This window comes from Sciurus carolinensis, chromosome 2 (genome assembly GCF_902686445.1).
Source record: "Sciurus carolinensis chromosome 2, mSciCar1.2, whole genome shotgun sequence".
NCBI lineage: Eukaryota > Metazoa > Chordata > Mammalia > Rodentia > Sciuridae > Sciurus > Sciurus carolinensis.
The window spans coordinates 187,593,061-187,616,171 of NC_062214.1; the positions used below are offsets into that span (position 1 = coordinate 187,593,061).

At 37.4% G+C, this 23,111-nt stretch overlaps 1 protein-coding gene across 2 annotated transcripts in view; it reads right to left on the bottom strand.

Moving 5' to 3' along the window:
* The window catches only part of Rps6ka5 (ribosomal protein S6 kinase A5), a 162,115-nt gene that overhangs the window by 35,249 nt on the left and 103,755 nt on the right, over positions 1–23,111 (bottom strand). For both annotated transcript variants that reach the window (XM_047540805.1, XM_047540806.1), the window contains exons 4-7: positions 22,506–22,621; positions 19,138–19,245; positions 6,152–6,235; positions 4,911–5,014 (exon numbers count right to left, since the gene is read on the bottom strand). In XM_047540805.1, the coding sequence (XP_047396761.1) occupies positions 4,911–5,014; positions 6,152–6,235; positions 19,138–19,245; positions 22,506–22,621 (412 nt within the window). The remainder of the gene's footprint in view (positions 1–4,910; positions 5,015–6,151; positions 6,236–19,137; positions 19,246–22,505; positions 22,622–23,111) is intronic.

The following is a 23,111-nucleotide window of genomic DNA, read 5'->3' on the forward strand; positions in this document are numbered from 1 at the left end:
GCACAAAAGCTGCCAGAGAAAATACACAAATGAATTAATATGACTGTGTTCAAATAAAACTTTATTGATGGTGAACACTGACATTTGAATTTCACATAATTTTCACATCATGAAATACTATTTTTCTTTTGATTTTTTTTCCAATCATTTAAGGATATAAAAATTATTCTTAGCTCAGAGGATACAACTACCAAAACAAGATAACCCCCAGACAGACAACAGAATGAATCTGGCCTGCAGGCTATAGTATGCTGACCACTGACCTAGACAGTACTAACTAGAGCTCTTTTTAATGCTATTTTCATCACCCATCAGTCTTAGCAGTGGATTGGTCCCAGGACTCTCATGGGCACCAAAATCTGAGGATGCTCAAGCTCCTATATAAAATGATAGTATTTGCATATAACCTGTACCTGCCTTCTGTACATTTTAAATCACCTCTGGGTTACTTATAATATCTAATACAATGTCAATGCTATGAAGACAGTTGTTACACTGTACTGTTTAGGGAAAGACAAGAAAAAAAAGTCTGTACACATTCTGTACTGGCACCTCTACAGTAGGCCTGAGCACATGGTAGGAGCACATGACTTGAGATGGACAATGCTCAAACAATGAATGCCAGCGACAGACTAAGAGCTGTGAAGGGGCAGGAAGCACAGCAGGGTAGGCCCACACATCCCTCCATCTGCGTGGATTCAGCACAGCACTTGATGTGCAGCAAGTCCCCTTTACTATGTGGATCCTTCCCACACACCAGCAGCACATCCCCAGAAGGTCTACCCAGAAAGGCAATAAGAACTAGCAGGACACCCGAGTAAGTAAAGAACTCCACACAGCTAGACTGATCCACAGCGGACAGGCTTCCTTGAAAACGCCTCCCGCAGGGCCACGCGACCCAGGGAGTCCCCCAGAGGAAAAGATTCTAACTGCAGGGAGAATGCTGGACTCTCGTTCTAAGTTCTTACTATATTTTGAGATTTTATATATCAGTGAAACATTTTTATTTTGATTTTAGGCCACCTGTATACAACAATGGCAAGCAGTTAACATGGATAATACATTATTTTAAAGCATCTCAAATAAAAGACACAGGAAGTATGCAGAGTTCAGGGAAAATGATAATTAAAGAATGAAAGAATTCAATAACGAGAAAAAGTCTTAGCTAATCAAGACATCTGAAGACAAGATAATGATACGTTTATCTAAATGACACATATTTTAACAAGACTATGAAAGAGTTTATGCCAGGAAAGATAATCAGAATGATTATCTTGAAAGGAAAAGGTAGTGTAGGGTAATTCAGATGCTACACTGTTTGTATATTCCAGTCACACACACACAAAAATCCCCCATAGGATCACAGGTTAACCACTAAGCTTTAAGCAAAATTATTAACATGATAAAGCAGATAATTAACTGTTTAAAAGGAAGAAATTCTATTTAAATGTTTGAAAAATCTACTTGCTCTTAAAGGTTTCAGACAATCTGATTCAGACTTTCTTTCTCTTCTCCAAACCAGAACGCCAACCAGTTGATATAATGGGAATAAAAGCAATCTAAATTCTAACATCACCTGGTTCAGAATATTACTGCCACCATGAGCAATATACTCCTCTCTAGGCCTACAGTGGAAAGGAAGATTATAAAAAGAAGCTGTGCTCGCACGTGGAATCAGAAAGATGGGAACTGGTCAGAGGAGCCTCTATTTAATACTCTCACGACAAGGTCACCCTTTGCACCCGCACCATGGTATGACTTTGAATGGCGTACGAATTTCAGGTCAATGGCCAAGGTTTTCTGTCATTTTGAGGTATTTTCAAATGACCCAAAATTCATTTAACAAACAAAATTATATTTTCATTTTTCATAAGACGTTTTAACTCATATTTTTTAAAAAAGTATTTTTGCTCGCTTAACTTTGGTGTTAAGTAATTTGTAATACTGCTAAGTTATTTACATCCTAGCCTATTCTGGAAAAGGCACATCTTAATTTTGAAAAATAGTTTCATTAAAGTTCAACTGATAAATAATAATATAACTCCCCCCACACAGCGTACTGTTTGAAAAGCTCTGACCTATGTCAGTTCCCAGGCAACCTCTCTTCTTCCTGTCACTGCAGGCTGTATTCTGTATTGCCTAGTTTCCTTCACTGAGCATAACTGAGATTCATCAATATTGTGTGTTAACAGGTCACACATTTTGATTGCTAAGGAGTACACTCCATTTGTATGGATACACCACAACTTGTTTATTACTTGTGTACTTGCTGACAGACCTTTGCCTTATTTCTAATTTTTGGTCATTACAAATAAAGTTACGGTAAACATCTACGTACAAGTTTCTGTATGGACATTTAGTACCAAAGGATAATTTCCTTGGGTAATCACTCGTAGTTGAATGGACAGATCACATGGTAGGTTGTGTTTTACTTCAAGAAACTGCCTGTTTTCTGAAGTCTCTTGCAGTGTGTGACAGTCCCAGTTCCTCCACAGCTACCCCAGCACCAGGTGTGGCCCGTCTCTCCTCTAACTGCCTGAGTGTGTGGTGGCATTCCACTGTAGTTTTGACTTGCATTTCCCTAGATACTGATGCTGATCACCTTCTCCTGTGCTTATTTGTCACACACAGATCATCTCTGGTGAAATGTCTTCTCAAAGCCTTTGCCTATTTTATATAATAAAGAGGTTGTTTGTTTCCTTGAGTTTTCAGATTTCTTTCTATATTCTGGATAGTAGTCCTTTACCACATGTATGACTTAAATTTTTATCCTACTAAGTGGCTTATCTTTTCATTCTCCTAATAGTTTTGAAGAGAAGTATTTAATTCTGATGAAGTTATCAGTGTATCTTTTATGGACTAAACTTTCGTGTCACACCAAAGCAATCTCCACTTAATCCAACGTCACAGAGATTTTTTCCTTTATGTTTTCTTCCAGAAATTTTATAATTGTAGGTCTTACCTTTAGATCTATGATCTATTTGGAGTCAATTTTTTTATATGGTATGCAGTATTGATTGAAGTTCATTCTTTTCCACTGGGATGGGTAGCCAATGGGTCTAGCACCATTTGTTGAAAGACTATTTTTCCTGATGAAGTGACTACGCACCTCTGTCAAAAATCAGTTGCCTATATATGGGTGTTTCTATTCCTGGACCTTCTGCTATGTTCCATTTATCATCTGTCTATCCTGATACCAACATCATAGTGTCTTAGTTACTGTAGCTTATGTTAAGCCTTGAAATCAATTTTATTCTGTTTCTTCAAAGGTGATTTGGCTATTCTATGTCCTCTTTTTCAATGTGAATATTTAGAATCAGGCTGTCAATATCTTCTAAAAATAAAAAAGGGGTCTGGGGTCATAGCTCAGTGGTAGAGCACTTGCCTAGCATGTGTGAAGCATTGGGTTCTATCCTCAGCACCACATAAAAATAAATAAATAAATAAAATAAAGGTACTGTGTCCATCTACAACTAAAAATATTAAAAATTAAAAAAAAATTAAAAAGGACTGTTGGTCTTATGATTGTACTGAATCTACAGGTCAATTTGGAGAAAAATTTTACCTTTACTGAGTAGTTCCCTCATTGTATTTATCAGTGTTTGACTGGGTACTTCTGTGAGTCTCCAGACTTCCCTCTGGACAGCTCTCTCTTCTGAGACACTCTGGTGGCCTGCAAACTCCAGCTGAACTCTCAGTTCCATCTCAATTCCCCCAGGGTTGCCCCTACCTGTCTTGCAGACTGGGAACTCTCTTAAGGCAGTTAACTAGGGCAATCGCAGGGCTCACCTCATTCATGTTCCATCTTTCAGGGGTCACTGTCCTTCACTGCCAGATATCCAATGTCCTCAAAACTGTTGTTTCACTTATTTTGCCCATTGTGAAAATTGTTTCAGGCAGGAAGATAAAGGGGTCCCTGTTTTTCCATCTTAATTGGAAGTGGAATCTCAATTTTTAATTTTGAGTGTCAAATCTGATTATAATGTTATAAAATTCAAGTAAAAACAGGCCATAAACATAACTAGTAATTAGTGTAATGTTTATCTTGTTCACTCATTTGTTCACTATCCTGTTTAATTCCACAAATACTTATTTGAATTCCATTCATAAATAATGAGAATGAAAGTCAGACAAGCCCCTTGCTCTCACTGTACTTTACATGCAGTGGGACAGACAGACACTAATCCAACAACTGCAAACAAAAATACAACTGCAATATCTGCTAAGAATGAACACAACAGAATGATGTTATGAGAACCTGTAAGAGGGCACTTCTATGGTATTCTTTCTACTGAGCCTATATCCATGAGCTGAAAAAATATCATCATTGTTTCTTTACATTAAAGTCACAGAAATTACATTATATATACAGTGGAAAATAGATCCATTGACCCACTAATCTCAATTTTCAATTCTGCAAATATTTCAATGAAATTGGCAAAGATGAATTAAAATAGGTTGGAATCATAATCTAGACCTTATATATTATTATATTAGTATTATATGACATAACTACATGCTACATGCTATATACCATATAATCATATTATGAATTGTACACTATATTTAAGTCTTCATAGGTATTCCACATCTGAGACTAAAAGACAATATAGGTTAAATTTCTCAAAAGTATGATATACCTAGAGGTATAAGACAATATGCTAAATGATCTGAAGTACATAAAAATCATGACGTTATCTATCTGAGACTTAAGATGTAACTCAGCACATAAAATATAAAGAAATAAGAAGGCTACATATCTATATCCTTATATTGAATATAAATGAAAATTTACCACTTAAACATTATTTTGTCTATTCCTGGTAAAAAAATGTTTTTCATTAGCTAACTGCAGAAATTTGATAAGCTTCTTTGAGAAAATAATAAATGTGTTTTATATTAAATCTTACCTAGATATCTCAGCTTGGGAATTTTTTTCTCCATCCACAGTGAAAGGAGATGCTCCAGTTAGTAATTCATACATTAGAACACCTAAACTCCACCAGTCAACTGCCTATAAAACAAAAAATTTTATGGAATTATCAACTACAATATATTTCATAAGAAAAAAATAAAGCTTTATATCTGAAAAATTTTTTTAACAAAAAGATTTTGTACATAACTTTCTGTGTAAGGAATGTTAAGTATGCATGTGCAAAAAAGACAGTTAGAGAACAAATACCCAGGTATACTAAACACAGAAAGTGTTTTAGTTATTTCCTAAGCTAGTTACAGTTTTACCTTAACTAATTAAAACATTTAATCTGAAATAAGTTTTTAAAATTTTAAGAAGGTAAAATATTTGAACTTATTATAAGGAAAAAGCACCAATCTGCATTTTTATTAAGCATTTGGCTCCAAAGGGCCACAAGAAATTCCTTAGAATAGAGGAGAAAAAAATTTTTAAATTCATCCAGTGGTGTTATTTTTTTCATGACCTCCTAAATCAAATTTTCTTAGAACCTATCACATAAATCTAAGAGTCTTCACGGATAGGAAGATTTAAAATAATAAAAAATAAAATGTATTCTAAAGTGGAAACCTATTTATGAATGTATTTACCTAAATTGAGAGCACAGTGAATTATACATGGCTTGAAAATTTTTGATAAATTGAAAATCAGTTCTTTCATAATTAGGCATATCAAACTTCCAATAATTGTTGAATATATGAGCTCACACCAATGTGAGACACTAACTGGATGTCAAACTTTCCAGGTCAGTTTCAGAGAGGTGACACAAAGTTTATGAGCCTAGAGTAACTTCTAAAGAAAATATAGAATACTGACATAAAATAGGGTAGGGCAGCTGAAATCATGATTTACTAAATGTTCCTTCTCTATACCAGGCAAGATGATGAGCATATCTACTAAGTAGCTGTACTCTGGACCTTAAGTATTTAGAAATTCTAAAAGTAATATAAGATTTTCTTGTGTGAAAATTAGCTCCATTAGGTCTTAGGCAATAATTTTCATTTTTAATTTCTACCAAATTCCCCCAATAGCTTCCAAGAATACCATGAAGCAAGACACTGCACCAATGAACTCCACTCTCTCCCTCTCTCTCTACACACACACACACACACACACACACACAGACACAGATATATATATATATATATATTAAAACGAAGGACCAAAAATAGAACGTACCTTGTCATGTCCCGAATCTCCCCCTCTGACAATATCTGGTGCCATGTATTCAATAGTTCCACAAAAGGAATATGCTCTTTCAGTCTTGAATAAATAAACAAACAAAAAAGGGATGTGATTTCAAGCTAGCATGACAATATCCAAACGAGAAAGATAATAATAATGTCGTGGCTGAGATATACTGCGGTATCTAAGCAGGGTTAGCCTCTGCCTGACAGGCCCTCTTCTCAGGACGAACCGACAGCCATACAGCATGAGACATGCATCACCTTCTTCTCAGACTTCTCATGCCAAACTCCACCATCATCCATCCGTGCATCCGTGAACACATTCACTCATGCTTCTTCATTTTTTTTTTTTTGCGGGGGGTGGGGGGAGAGACTTGTGGTCTATGCATATTTCAGGCCCTGGTTTCCTTACTGTTCTTTCTTTAGGATTACAAACATTCCCAGTAGGATAACATGAAGCATGTAACTCTTTTATAGAGTGACAAGTTCCACATAAGTAAGACTAGAAAACACTGGGAAACTTGAAGGCAGAAAGACCAAATGCTAAGGAAGGGGAATAGAGAACCTGAACATGAAACTAGTAGGAAAAAAATTTTTCTACCTCCTCATCTGGCACTGTGAATGGTATATATATATATATTTACATGATGATGAACAAAACAGTCTCTAAAATAAAGATTGTCTCTTAAAGGTAGACAGGTAATTGTTTCACTTTTATAGAACTTTAAAAATTATAATTGTTTCACTTTTATAGAAATTTAAAAATTCAAAAGTGCTCATCGATCAGGCCTGAAAGATAATTTTAATAACTTAAGTAATTTAAAAAATGATCAATGGACTCATCCCACCATAACAAACTAAATATTGATGCTGTTATACATGAATAAAAGGAAATAATATACAATCATATGATTATATCTGAAAAGCTTTACTCTTCTTCAACCAGCAAGGTTTCAGAAGCCCACGTGGACAATGACTGTGATGCACTCACACCCTGAAGAAAAATCTACATCAAATCAATTTTGTGTAGGCGTCTCTGGGGTTTGCCACAGCAAACCAGAAATGACAACGCAGAGAGATAATGATGTGTGCTATGTAATTCATATCAACTATTCAACAACATGCTTCTTTTTTCCCTCCAAACTGGTTTATAAAAAGATGAATTTTGAAGTATTGCTTTTCTAGATATTTATTTATATAGAAGACTGAGGTTTTTAGTAAATGAAAAATTTCAATCCCATTTATAGATAGCTTCAAGTCACATTATTTTTAAAAGTATGCATATCTCATGCTTAGTATGAGGCAATGATTTAATTTTTTAAGATTAAAGACTCACTATAAAGTTACAAACTGTTTTGGTGCTGACTTAGGGAGAGGCAAACAGACAAACAGAATTCAAGGAAGAGCCGAGAAACAGACTTAGGAGCGTGCCTGTGAATGTGGTTACAGGACAGAGCTGACTTCACAGCGCCAGAGAAAGGGTTAACTGCCTACTCAGTGAGCACTTGCGAAGAGAATGGGCTAGCAATATAAAAAAATAAGATTCCCACCTTACTTTATAGCCTAAACATAAGACCTGGAAGTATAAAACTGCTAGAAGAAACTTCTTAACATTGAATTTGGCAGATTTCTTGGATATGATACCCAAAGCACAGTCCACAAAAGCAAAAATAGACAATTAAAAAATCAAAAGAAACAAAAAGAATGAAAAGGAAACCTAAAGAATGGGAGAAAGTATTTCCAAGTTTATATATATATATGATAAAGAGTAATACCCAGGATGAATAAAGGACTCCTAAAAACAACAAAAATAATCTTATTAAAAAATAAGCAAAGAGTTGAATAGACATTTCTCCTAAGATAATGTACAAATGGTTAACAGAGTATGAAAAAATGTTCAACTTCACTAATCATTAGAGACACACAAATCAAAATTACAAGATATTAGGATGACCACTGTGACAGAAGAGCAAGTGTGGGCAAGGAAAACCCAGAATCCTCATGCACATTGATAGGAAATCAAAATAGTGTGACTGCTATGGAAAACAGCAGGAGGTTCCTCAAAAAATTTAAAAAAGTTTGCCATATGACCATCGATCCCACTTTTGGGTATATATCCAAAGGAATTCAAAGCAGGATCTTGAAGAGACATTTGTAGACCCATGTTTACTACAGCATTGTTTACAGCAATCCAAATGCCCACTAACAGATGAATAAATAAACAAAATGTGGTATATAAGTATCATGGAATATTATTTAGGCGCAATAAAGGAAGTCCTATCACATGCTACAAGATGGATTAACCCTGAAGACATTATCCTGAGTGAAATAAGTCAGTCAAAAAAGGTAACTACTGCATGATTCCACTTACATGAGGTACCTAAAACCAAATCAAACCAGACGCACAGAAACAGAAAGTAGGACGGTGGCTGCCAAGGGCTGGTGAGAGGAAGATGGGAGTTGTGTTCTGTGGGCACAGAGTTTCAGTTGTGCAAAAGCAAACAGTTTTACAAATAATGCACAAAGCAGACAGCATTAATACTATGGAATTATACACTTAAAAGAGATTAAGATGGTAATATTTGCTGTCTCTTTTACCACAATTAAGAATTAAAAAGATGCAAAGAATGTAAATCCTTACAGAAAACTTCGGTAGACTTGAAATTAAAATGTCAAATCTGATACTGGCAAATAAAGCAACATTAAAGAAAGTAAAGACAAGCGAAAGATTTGGTAAACAAATTTATGAAATATATAATTTTGAAGGATGAGTGTCGAGAATATTTAAAGTACTCCAACAAATCAGTAACATGAGAAAAAACACAAACCTGTAATAGAGAAAAACACAGAAACGACCTGAGGTGTACCTCAGTAGGAAAATGGATAAACAAACTGGGTAACTCCTATAAAAGAATATTATATAGCACTAAAATAAATAGACTGTTTCAACTTAGATAAATTTCAAAAATAAGTCAAACAAAAACAACTTGCAATAGGATATACCATTTTTTTCATATACAATATGCTGTTTTTAAATTTTTTTTTCTAATTAGTTTCACATGACAGTAGACTACACTTCACATCATACATAAATGGAGTGTAACTTCTCATTCTTCTGGTTGTACATGATGTAGAATCACACCAGTTGTGTAATCATATATGTACCTAAGGTCATAATGTCCAATTCATTCTACTATCCTTCCTACCCCTGGTATCCCCTCCTCTCCCTTCACTCCCCTCTGCCTAATCCAAAGTACTCTATTCTTCCCCGACACCCCCGCCCATTGTGAATCAGCATTCTCATATCTGAGAAAACATTCGGCCTTTGGTTTTTGGGGATTGGCTTATTTTGCTTAGCATGATATTCACACGTGTTTTTAAACACAATATAATAATATATATTATTTATGGATCCATATGCATGAAAGTAAACAAGATTAAGTTCAACCTACCACTCACTCTTCATCTGCACCTCTGCAGAAAACATACAATTAGATTGCCCAATGTCACTGTAAATTCACAATCATGAACTTCAAGTGGGTCTTCAATGCTGAGCGGCAGAAACACTTATTTCCTGAATCCATTATTTTGCATCTTCTCTTTTGTCAAACTTCCAATGTCTCCACCTCCTTCCTTACTCTCCAAGTAACAGAAGCAATCACCAAAAGTCCTTCGGTCAGCTCCCATGACACTCGGCCTTCACTCACGACTCCCCACTGGCTTCCTATTGTGCATAGAAGCCACAGTCCCTGCCCCCTATGCTCTGCTCAAGTGATCACCTCTAAGTCCTTATTCCCTACTACTCTCACTCTCACTCTGCATACCCACAATGGCCTCCTTGTTCCCCGAACATTCCAGGCAAGATCCCACCTCAGGGCCTTAACATTGGCTGATTCTCCTACCTAGAAATCCCTCTCCTAAGGTGCCTACCTGGCTCACCTTCTACTACATACATGTTTTACTTACTTGCTCATTATTGTGTAGCAGGGGAATTTTTGTCAATTCCACTCATTAGACCCCAACGCCATCCAGAACAGTGCCTGGATCCCAGCAGACATTCAGTCAATCTCCCCACTTATTTCCCCGAAAACTGCAAAGTGTTTACAACTGAAAATGTGAATAGTGAGTACACAGATTCGGTTGTATACTTTTTTATTCTTTTCTTTTGTGTAGTACTGGGGACTTGAACCAGGGGCCACTGAATTATGTCCCCAGTCTGTTTAATTTTTTTTTTTTTTTTTTTTGAGACAGGGTCTTGTGCTAAAGTTCCAAGGCTAACCTCAAACTTGTGATCCTTCTGCCTTGGTCTCTGGAGTCACTGGGATTATAGGCATGTGCACTGCACTCAGCTATACTATGTTTTATTTTATTACACTTTAGATATTTTATAATATAAAATTTTAAAGTAAAAAATTAATATAAAAATGTAAACATTTATTAATCATACTTACATAATAATATTATTCTAGGGTATCTTCTATTAAATTCTCCCAGGGCTGGACAGTCCCTGACACTCAGCACTGTTTTAAATCATTTTCCTTTTTTAGAAAAGAAAAAAATAATCCGACACACACCAGGCTTTGATGCGAGGGACCAATGGGCCCTCTAGTGGAGACTGGCAGCAACACAGCGGGGAGCCCCTTCTTCCCAGGCAGGCCCCACAGCTGGCCAGCCCCAGGGCAGCACTCTCCCTGGGGAGCCTGTTTGGCTAGTATTCATCAGGATAAAAACCAAAAAAAAATTAAAAAATAAAAAGAAACCATGCTACTACACACAGTTTTCAAGTAAATAAAACATTTAACATTATTTAAATGAATGGGAAGTTTCCATGAAAATAATCCCAATTCACAAATTGTTTGCTCTGTGATAATCAACATTGAATGTGCTTTAAAAATGGTATTATGAATGGACCTTACCAGAACCAAGTTTCTGCCAGGAGAAAAGCTACAAAGAGATCTGTGAAGCCACTTCAACCCCCCCATCAGTCCTGTGGAGGGGAACAAAGGTCTGCTGATCTCTGGGGGGAGAAATCTCATAAACAATGGCTGAGGATAATGTGCTAGTAGCTGAATATTTTGTGATATTGTTTTGAGTTGAAGAAAAATTGGGGCCATAGAAAAATATTTTGGTTTCTACGTCCCCTACTTTCCCAACGCCTTCAAGTCAATGTTTACCTTAGAATATCTAAAATTTTGCTAGAGCCACTGATCTTGGTAAGTGCCTAGTAGGGCTTATTAACAGAGACCTAATAGGTTTTCAGGAACACATGAGAGAGAAGGGGGCAAAAAAAGGATTACGCATCACTACATCATCAGTAAAGAGGAGGCGACCACGGGCTGCCTCAGAGAAGGGGTGCCTCACTCCAGTGCAGGCTTTCTGAATCCTGACTCTGACCTGGGTGTCCTGAGACACGTACATCATGATAGCAGAAAGCCAGCAAACAGCATCATTAACTAGGCAGTTATTAGAGAAACATGTGCTTTAAAACTTTCCTATAAACAAGAAAATACAGGAATAATTATTTAAGATTCTCCACTGTATATTTTGATTTGTTCAAAGTAATCTGAAATCTTACTAGTATTTCTTACAAGCAGAAATTGATATTTATATGGTATTTTACATTTTAAAAAGTATTTTCATGAGAATTAATTATAATGGTATAACAATTCTATAAATTAGATCAGTATTATTTTAAGTATTATTTTACAGATGAAGAAATTAGGACTCAGGGGTTAATAACCAAGTGACTTGTCCAATGTCAGTGCTAGGAGAGGAGAACAGAAAAAGACTCCTTGACATTACTATGTGTGTGTGTCCACTAAATGCCCCTTATGTAGTCAAAGAATTCATCAATAAGTAACAGTATCTAGATTGAGCAAAGATTATTTATTTTTCTCTTTCTAGAAAGAGAATATAGTCATAAATCCATAGATCTTTTTCGGGTAAGTATAGGTTCTAAGGAAATGGGTTATAGTTATTTAGCTACCTTGGTTTTAAATGCAAGGGACACCAAGAAACTAATTGGAGTTTTGTTTATCTACTTGGAGATTCATATTAATGACCGTTATAAAATTTTTCAAACATTCAATGCTAAATTATGAAAACAAAGAATGTATAAATCATTTTCAAATATAGAGTAATAACATGTGAATGCCTCACTTGTGACATTATTTCATTATAAATAAGGCGCAATTTTTCCAAAGCTATCCTCATCCTTTTTTTTTAAATTACATTTTAAGTCTTCAATGATAGAATCAGATATCCAAAACAAGGCAGGTAGTCTGCCTAACAGTAAGAACTCAACAATGTTTGGTAAACTGTACTATCAAAAAAAAAAAAAAAAAAAAAAATCTTGGGCTTGGGTGCAGCTCAGTGGTAGAGTGCTTGCCTAGCATGCATAAGGTCCTGGGTACGAATCCTAGTACCTCCCAACATTTAAAAGTGATTTCTTTTATTCTTAGAATCTCAAAGGATTTTTATCAAGTTTTATGAGCAAGAAAAGAACATACCAGTAATAGTATCAAATTATACAAAGTGTGTATTGTTATTATATGAAAGATGTTAAGGCTTCTAAAATAAATTCACTATATCTTGTACATAATATAGGTTAGCAAAGTATTATCTAGAAATAATTATAAGAATATTTGATAGACACCTCTAGAATACAGGCTCACAAGAGCAAGGAATCTGTTATGTTCACCAAGGGTCCACAATAGTACTGGGCACACAGCAATACCCATAAAAATCTTCCAAATTATTAAAACAATGAGTACATAGAGATGATTATTGTACCATGTGCAGAAACATCAGACACACAAAAAGTATATTCCTAAAAATGAAGAAAACAAATACATTCTTCAGAACAAATGAGGTCAGAATTCAAGCTCTCCAAAACTGGGATACACTGGAGGAGAAGCCGAACCAAGTTGGGAAGCACAGCTCAGTGAGGGTGCTGAGTGAGGAGCCTTAGGAGCCCCTGCATACCCAAGAGGCTGCCTGGGGCCTGGGTGCAGAACAGAGGTCAGGGTCGGCCACAGTACTTGGAATCAGCAGCATGTAGGCAGAGAGGCAGCCAAACAAGGGGAGAGTAGCTAGGACTGAGCTGTGAGGGAGAGTCCAGTAGAGGAGGAAGAGCCTGGAAAAGACAGTGAGAGATGAACTCAGGGTCTTGTTGCCTCTCAGGGTTGAAGCGAAAGACAATCTCCAGTTCAACACTACGAGGCAATCAAGAAAGATGAGGAACAAAAATACTAAAATGGAGTCAACAGCAGAACTGGCCAGAACAATTTCAGTCAACTGGTAGGGGCTGCAAGCCAAACTGAAGTGGATTAAGGGGTGATGACGTGTTAGTGGAGACCGTGGACAAATACTGACAGGAGAACAACAGGACAGTAGCTAGGAGGGATTCTGAGATTCACTTTTTCTTTTTCTTTCAGTCCATTCATCCATCCATCTCTCCACTAATTAAAGTGTTTAAGATAGTGGAAGTGGCATGAAAGAGAATCCAAATGGAAGAGATGGAGGAGGCACTTAGAGGGAGATGCCGAAGTTGGAAACCTAGGAGGAACTGATATTTGAAACCAGAAAGGAATGTTAGCTAATCAAAACAGAAATGATTTCATGGGCATGTGTTTAAGGTAGAAAGGATCCAAGCAGGGAGAACTTCCCACCAGGTGCTGGGGGATCCAGAAGCAAAGGGTGATGAGATCAAGTTTTGGGGAACTTGGAAAAGAACAATTCCTACCTGATCACTGATAGTTAAAGCTGAAGTCTCGTATGACACTCTGTCCTCTAGGCTTAGAAGAATGAGCTGGTAGTCTAAACTATGAGCAGCCAGAACACTTCTTAGTTACATAAAACAGAGCTAAGTTGTATTCAGAGAAGAAGTGAACCTGCCAGTTACTTCTCTGCCAGTTTGAACCTTAATAGTTCACTTTTGCCCCCAAAGAATTAAGTGCTTAAAGATTATGGATTCTGTTTGGAACCTCCTTCATTCCTTTGAGAGGTGGCTGTTGACATGACCAGCAGAAAACACATTCTTCTCTTTTGAAGAATGACCTGGATGCTTTAGTCACATAGCATTTCTGACTAACTGTATTACGGTAGTGAGACCTAACAACTTTGATCAGTTTTTTTTTTGTTTGTTTGTTGGTTTGTTTAGTCTTGTTTTGGGTTCTAACATTTTTGTATGCCCTAGGGCTCAGGTCTGTTTCTCAGTGATCAGCCACACAGGTCTATAAATACTGATTCTTTTCATTGTTGTATTATCAGAATCTGGCCTAACATCCAACACATAGAAGGCCCTCAACAAATATCGATGGATTCAATGAGCAAATGAATAAATGGTTCCAGGGAGAGAAAAAAGTGACTACCCAGTGTCCTGGTGCAGAGGGAATATTATATGCGTCATGCCAAGGACCATTTTGACAGGCACTGGAGCTGTAGATTGCTTCTGGAAATAAGGTTTGAAAACCCATACCGCTATGGAATTGGCCAATTATTCTGGAATATAAATGTAAACTATGAACAAATTGTGACATCATCACAAACATGCGTCTGTGGCACAGTCTGGGCTTGTCAAGTCACACAGGCTTTCCTGTAGTCCTGGTGGGACTGATTCACTTTTTTTTTTTTTTTTTTTTTAATAGTGCTGGGGATTGAACCCAGGGCCTTGTGCATGCAAGGCAAATACTCTACCAACTGAGCTATACCCCCAGCCCTGATTCACTTTTAAAATCTCCAACTGATGGAACCTGTAATTTTTCGTTCTTAGTTTCTCAGACAGGAATCTTCTGTACCCCATCTGGGAAGCCACTGTGCTCAGGGACAAGTTGTGGAAAAAGCCCTGGGCACTGCTCTGTGTGTGTGTGTGTGTGTGTGTGTGTGCGTGTGCATGTGTGTGTGTGACTTGTCGCTTCCTCAACTATTTTTCTTAAGGTGTCTTCACCTTAGGTAGACACCTTGTCCCTGTCTGTCTGTTTGAACTTTTCAGTATTCTCTGAGATGAAGAAGTAAATGGGAGCAGAGATAGGATCTGGGGTTACTGTTTCATGCAGACCTTCAAAGAGTGCTCCTGGGCCCTATGTTACCAGCACCTCTAGTTTGAGGGATATCTGTGCCTCTAATTCCTGAGCATTTCTGGGGAGTCGGAAGTACCCAGGAGCCGGCTCTTACACCTCTCACCTTACTGGCTTAATTCAGCTATTCTGCAGATGTACCAAAATATGGTTGCTAATATCTCCTCTCCCTTCTGAGTATACACCTAGCTTACCCTTATGCTTTTGCTTTAGTAGAGTTTACTGAGGAAGCAACAGCAAACGTGTAAATCAGTACATGTTATGAGGCTGCAACTGAAATTTTCACAAGAGAGTAAAAATGTTCTAAAACTCAAACTTGATAGTAAATTCCTCAAAATTTATCTAATTTATAGCTATGATTTTCTATCAAAGATAATTTATTGTTATTACCACATGAAGGCAGAGATCATGTGCATTTTATGTATCACTATATTGCCTAATACAGTAGAGATGATCAATAAATATTAACTGAATAAATATAGGTGATTCAAAATTAGGGTCTTGAGTTTTTATGATTTCACCACTTATTTCACTCACTTACAGTTGCCTTGACAATATTTCAAAAAGCAATCAGAAATATATAATACAGATTTATTATCCTTCATCTAAAATGCTCAGGAACAGAGTGTTTCAGATTTCAGATTTCTTTTGGATTTTGGGAAATTTATGCACATACATATGTATTTATGATAACTTGAGAAATTCATTTATGTTTCACATATACCCTATACACACAGCCTGAAGGTAATCACACACAATGTTTTAATAATTTGTTGCATGAAACAAAGTTTGTGTACACCACAATTCAGAAGCCAAGGTGTGGCCTTTTGGCCATCTGTGATTGTCTGGCATCCTCATCATTCCCAGGAATTTTCATGTGACCAACGATCATTTTCTTATACTTATTTACACATAAGTGCCTAACAGTAAAAAATATGGCATGACCTTAATACCGTGAAAAACCACGTGTTCAGGGTTACTGAGCAGCAACAGCAGTGTCACTAGAACCTGTGTCATCCACAAAGCAGTGGTGGCTTCAGTTTCTACCTGCAAAGCTGGGTTTTGATGAAAAGATTACTGAGGACTTTATTTCTTGGTGAGAAGAAACACCAGAAACAGGGAGCAGGTTGTCTAGGGAAGAGGATGCATTCTAAGATGTTTCTGCAAGGTACCCGCCTCCCTGGCAGTGATGTGTCTTAGAAGTCTCCCTGGTTTTCTTGTTCTGTGAACACATGCTGCCCTAGCCCCTCAGTAAGACCACTGCGCATTCTCCCCATTCTCTCCATGGGCCCTTTTTCTGCAGTGGTAACACTGTCTCCACTGTCACTGTGACATGATCATCTTGATTCTGAACCATTTAAACGACTTTACATCTATCTGTCAATGAACAGTGAGGCATCATTACTGACGCTGGTTGGGGCTCAGTGGTAGAGCGCTTGCCTACCACGGGTGAGGCCCTGGGTTCGATTCTCAGCACTGCATACAAATAAATAAAGAAAATAAAGGTCCATCAACAACTAAAAATTATATTTGAAAAACTGAAAAAAAAAAAAAAAACTTATTTGATATTTCTACCAGCCTACTAACAGGCTCTAAAGATACACTTTTTTTTTTTCAGTCTGTGTATAGGCATTCAGACATCTTTTTTCTTCTCACTTAACAGAATGGAATCCTCAAAGTCACCATCTTATTCAACATCACTGAATCCAGTTGCAGGCCAGAAGCTGTGCCAGGCGTGCACACCGATGTCTGTAGTCACTGTTTCTACGTGTTAGCAACAACACGTACAGCTCCTTCACGCTCAGCTCCTGCTGAGAACCTTCCACACTCACACTGCCACTCACTGCTGCCAGCATGCTGTTTAAGAAAATGTTTTTATATTTATTCTTTAGTTACTTAAGGAATCTCTGGTCACATAGCTAAATTAATCAAGATACATTTAAGGAAAGGACTTGACATAAACATTATTTGTGATAAGTAGTTCGGCAGAAGGATGAACACAGAAGATTTTGCAGTCTTCATTCAGTCCAGCTTCCCTGCAATGAGTAGGAACTGTGGCACAAAACATGAAACCAATACAAAAAGAGGCCCCTAATGGTCTGTGGCTTTTTTCTGGCATAGCGGACCAGCAAGACCTTCCCTCCCTCAAACCTCAGTCCATACACCACGTTTACACGGTGTGTCCCTGCTTCAGTAGAAGGTCCTGGCACAGTTATTCTCTCCTGGGTATCCTTAATTCCTTTGGGGCTGTCTCATCAGCTGTAGCCAGTGACTTTCTGGGAAGTGATGCCCAAACAGTGACGTTTCCTCAGGCTTATAGACTGGTTCTAGTATCAGATTTTTCCCGTTGTTGACCTTGGCAAGCTTGTCCATGAATTTCTCTGTTGCTTTGTAATGAGAAAAGATGCTTTATCACTACAGACCTTTAAAAATTTAATGCTGTGTCTCTTTTCAAATTTCTGCAACCAGCCTGTTGGAAGTTCACAGACAACTTCAGTTTTCAGTCCACTGGGATGGATCTCTGATTCACCACCAGCCTCCCAATAAAGGGCGCACGTTCACTGCAATGTTCATGGATCCACTCAGTTAACACACAATCGAGATCATTTTTGCCTCTGTGCGGTGCTTTTCTATTTTTGTCAACTTCTTTTTGTCACTTAGAACTCAAACAGTTCGTCCCTCCATTTCTTCAGGCGGTCATGCAGTGGCCACTGCAATCCTGTGTTCTTTGGTAAGACATTTTGCTCTCACATCGCTATCTAGTTTCTCAGACAGCTTGACTTCTGTGCTAGAGATAACAAATGTTTCCTCTTTTACTTATCACCGTAACCCATACACATGTCTACAGCCCTTTTTGACATTTTCAATAATATCTTTATATCACGGAGCAGAGAATAAAAAATACCACAGTGAATAATGAATGTAGTATGGATGGCATGTGGGGCACAGGGGCCTTAGCGCGTGGGGCCTACACACATGCCACGTTATCCTCCGTGGGTGGTGGGCATATGTGAAAAGATACCTCACCCCTGAAGAGGCTGAGACGGTCTCGTGTTCCTTGGGTGCCTGGGTTCTGACTGTGTGCCTGGGTTCTGACTGTGACCTGTGACCTGTCACAGGAGGGAGGAAGTTTTCACTTGTGGCATCATGTAGGTCCTCAAAAAGTTCTGGATTTTCAGATTAGGGATGCTCAGCCTGTACCTAATTTAGGAGTCAAGAATGATGTATTGTATAAAACAAAGCCCTTCATTACAAAATATTTATTATGATTTTGTACTCTGTGCAAATAATTTCCTGAATAGAAACACAATCAGCATTCAAATTCACTTAGTTATCATGAATAATTAGTATTGTAAAAATAACATTTTTATTACAACTGCTATCAAATAATATTTAATATGAATGAATACATATACATTAGCTACATTAGTTCATTCTGAGCAAAAACCAGCAAAATTATCAAAGAATGAAGTCCAGTACACCCTTCTCATTGTTGTCAATTGAATTCAAAGGGACAGCACAGCATGTCCTACTTGGTAAGTTGTATACGCTTTGTTTTGTGATTCTTTATTGGCCACCATCTAAGCCATAATACTTCTAAAGGGTCAAAATGGTTAATATATTAGTTTTACTTTACATATTTCATGGGGAAAGGTACACATTGTTTTTCCTCGAACTGGAGAATTCTGATGCATTCATCACAGGTTTACAGCAATCTAACAGTAGTACGGTTCCATGGTAATTTTAAACTGAAAATCTTTATAGTCATTCCTTTGAGCAAAGCTGCATGGAAGTCCATAATCCATAGGATAGGGTCCTATTAAATGTTTATTCTACAGCTAATTTTCATCCTTGTTTACATTCTGCTATTACTAACTTCAAATTAAAATATAATACTCACTTCATCAGCCACAAACTCCTTACTCAGACCAAAATCAGTCAGCACCACATGGCCATTAGAATCAAGTAGAATATTCTCAAGCTTAATGTCACGGTATATAATCCCCAACTGTAAAAACAAACAAACATGCATTTTAAAATAATTTCCAAAAAATTAGGAGAGTCTTTCTTATCAAATTAAAAAAAAAAAAAAAAAGGCATTTCCCTTTTCAGGATCCTGGGGCTCCTCCTGACTCCTGGTCAGGGCTGTCCACTGAGTTCCCTGGACCTGTGCAGCCAATCTTCATTCTCTCTGCAGTGAGGTGCTCCTCCTTTGGACCAGTTTCTTCAGGTCCTCCCTACTGACTGCAGATGATCCTCAGGTGCCTTCTTAGCTACTCCTTGTCCATTACTTCCTAATGGCTTCAGGCGGCTTCCCCACTAACCAGAGCCCTCACTGGTCCTTTCCTTCTTTTTCATCCTATACCACCTATGCTTATATTGTACTTACCTATACGTGAATAATATTTTCTAGTCTAACTCAGTTTTTCACTTTTTGGTGCAATTCCCAGTATCCAGCACAATGTCGCATGCCAAACAGAGAGAATAGCAGACTCTTAAACATAAAGGTTAAAGATCATAGGTTAATTTTAGTTTATCTTTAGTTCTAAATGTGCAAACGAAACAATTAAGTTACACTTATGTAGTCATGCACTGCTTACTGACAGGGAGTTTCATTAGGAGGGCCTGGGAGTGTGCGAACCTTGCAGTGTACTCACACAAGCTCAGGTGGTGGGGCCTACTCTACACCTAGACTTTATGACATAGCTTGCTGCTCCTAGGCCATGATGCACAAAACAAAACGCAAAATCAAAATAAGCTCAAGAGAAAATGATTGTATGGTAAACAAGAGATGTAGGAAGCTGAAGCCACTATAACACGGCATGCTGTTTCACAGAAAAGCCTTTTTTAAACAAGTAGGAGTACATTCTCAGCGGTCATTCATTATTGTTACCAAGGAGTTCGGTCCTCTACTTAATTGTATGTCATACTTTCATACAACAACTGGCATGCCGTGGTTTTGTTTCCACCAGCATCACTGAAGACACTTGAGTAATGAGGTGCATTATGACAGCTATGATGTCACCAAGCGATAGGGACTTTTCAGCTCCACTAGGATCTTATGGAACCCTTTTCGTATTGTCTGTTGTTGAAATGTTGTCATGTGGCACATCTCTCTGTTCTGTTTTGCATGTAAGTTTTATAGTAAAATGCTTCAAGTATTACACATAAATATATCTACCTAAGTTACGCAAGAGGTGTCTGATGTGCATGAATGCTCTATTTCATGTTTTCAGTTATGTCAGCCTCGATGAAATGTTTTTAAACTTAGAAATACTGCTTTCCTCAACAAAGTATATGAAAAAAGCAGACTCTTCCTTAATAGCTCTCAAAATTGAAATCAAAATTACATAAAGAAAAATACTAGGCAATTTCCTCCAGTTCTTCACTGTTTTACATGAAGGACAGGAAGGAAAAAACCTGGAGTCTATATTGAGCAGATATTTAACATAGGCATTATTTGCATCTGACAAGTAGGTTTTTTTTAAACAACTTTTTTGGAAAAGAGTTTTAGGAACAAATGATTTATTATTCTTTTTATTTTATCACTTTCAAGTAAACTCCCACTTTTATCTCTTTCTGTGAAACCCATTATTAGAATCTACATAAAAATTAATTAATATTGTTGGTTTTGTGTTATATGAGTCTTTTAAGGTAGTAAAATAAAGATAAAATTAGCTGAGGTCTGATTTACTGTATTATTTTATTCCATGTGAATTACATTTAGATCCAATATTCATTATGTTTCTATTTCCATGTTTCTTGCTACTGTTAAACAGTAAAATGAATGTTTGTGGATTTTCCCTTAATAAACAGAAGATGAACAGAATTAAAGTCCCACATAAATTGAAAACTGAATTTCCTAGCTTATTCAATGGGGCTTTGTGTTCTGTTTTTATGCTGGTATTTATGATAAATCTGCCATCATTTTTGTATCATTAAATAAGATATCTAATCATAATTCTCAAAGATCTTTGAATCCTATTCCTGGGTTTGATTTGTTTCTTGTACAAAAATGTGTTAACTACTTTAAATCACACACAAATAATAAGCAGAAAGCTTGTCACCACACTGAAAATTCTATCGAAGGAAGTACCCATGTCTGTCCAGCGACTTAGCTGGCCCCCACTCTCCAGCTCCTGCTGCCCCCTCCTCTGCTCTGCAGTCCTGCCCCCTCCCAGGCTTCCACTCATCTACTCTTCTCACGATTACTGTTCTAGACCACCTTCTTCTGCCTGTCCTTCTTGGTTCTCTTCCTTTCCTGGACCCTGCCTTCTTACCTTAGGTCTTCCAGAATCTTCTCTCAGCCTCTCCTGTCTATCGCCTCCATCTTGCTGCCTGAATCTGCCTACCCCTTTAAAAACTTCCTCCTCCTTCCTCGCCTTTTCGCTTCAGTTCTCTCCTCCTTCCATGCTCTATAAGCAGTACTTCAGTCTCTGTCTGTCCTATGTGAGGGCAGGACCTGAATAGGACAAGACAAAGAAGAGTGGCTTCATGATGCCCCAGCACTGCCATAATTCAGTGGCTCAAGTCACACTGTCTTCTGGGGTCTCCACAGCCTCAGTAAAAATTACTTTCTAGATCTGAGGAAAAACACACAAGCCCCAGCTACATAATGACTATTTGCTTCTTACAGTAATGCTTCCTCATCATTAAAACAAATTAAGTCAAAGTTTCATGGATCAAGATGAATGGCATCTGTAATAACATAAAAAAGGTTCAAGTTGATTTGTCTAAGTTCAAACATGGTCATGGACACAGATTCCTTTTAGAGGATTTAGTAACAGTTCATGCTACATGTAGAAATGGAGGAGAGCAGGGCAGAAGTAGGAGAGGGGGCGTCAGGGACAAAACCACGGAAAAGACAGTGGTGTGAGACCGGGAGAGAGCTGATCCCCGACCCACACAGGAAACACATCCTGACGAGACACAGGCGGAGATGCGATGGAGGAAGTCACAGTGGAGGTAGTACAGATTATGACTTGTGGCTTCATTTCATAGGTCATTTTAAGAATTAAAAGCTTTATTCTAGTGATACTTATAATAAATAAAACACTAAGATTTTTTTCACATGTTAAGTAATCGTTCAGTTCTTCCCTCCTGATTTGCATCACAGCAACTACAATAGCAAAGGAGATTTTAGAAAGGAACTATGAGAAGTGGTAATATTCTAGAAATGTGCTGTCGACCTCCACAACAGTGACATGTGAACACACTAGCTGCATCAGTACCTGTTCAAGGGGAAACTCCGGAGATGAAGCGTCTTACCTTATGCAGATGTTCCAGGGCAAGTACAATCTCTCCAACATAGATCTGCACCTCATGCTCTGTGAAACGCTCTCTTTGAGAAAGATGAGTAAAAAGTTCTCCACCATTTATATAATCTAAAAATGAAATATATTTTTTCTTTCTTTGACTTGTATTCATAAATAAAAGGAAGTATTTCCTTTCAATTACTTTGGATTAACCATAAGGCATTGATTTTAACAGACTGGTTTTTGTATGACTCTTAGTGTACAGTACACAGTTTCATTTAGAATATTACTAAATTCAAATTCAAATACAATTTTATAAGATAGTAATTAAGTCAAATCAACTTTAAAAAGTATTGCTATTAAAACTATTTCATAAAACATACATATTTCAATACATTTCCCAAATACAGCATATCAGAAACCTATTCCATCCCTGTACAATAGATACATAACTTACTGTGGAGTGCCAAACATCAGCCCTATGACAACCAAAGCAAAATACAAAACACAAACAAAATCCTAGCTTGTCAGCTGTGACAGCTGCCAGCCACTCTTTTTAAGACCTGTGCACAGAATCCCTACTTTCCAGAATTGTCTATGCACACTTTCAAAATGTGTA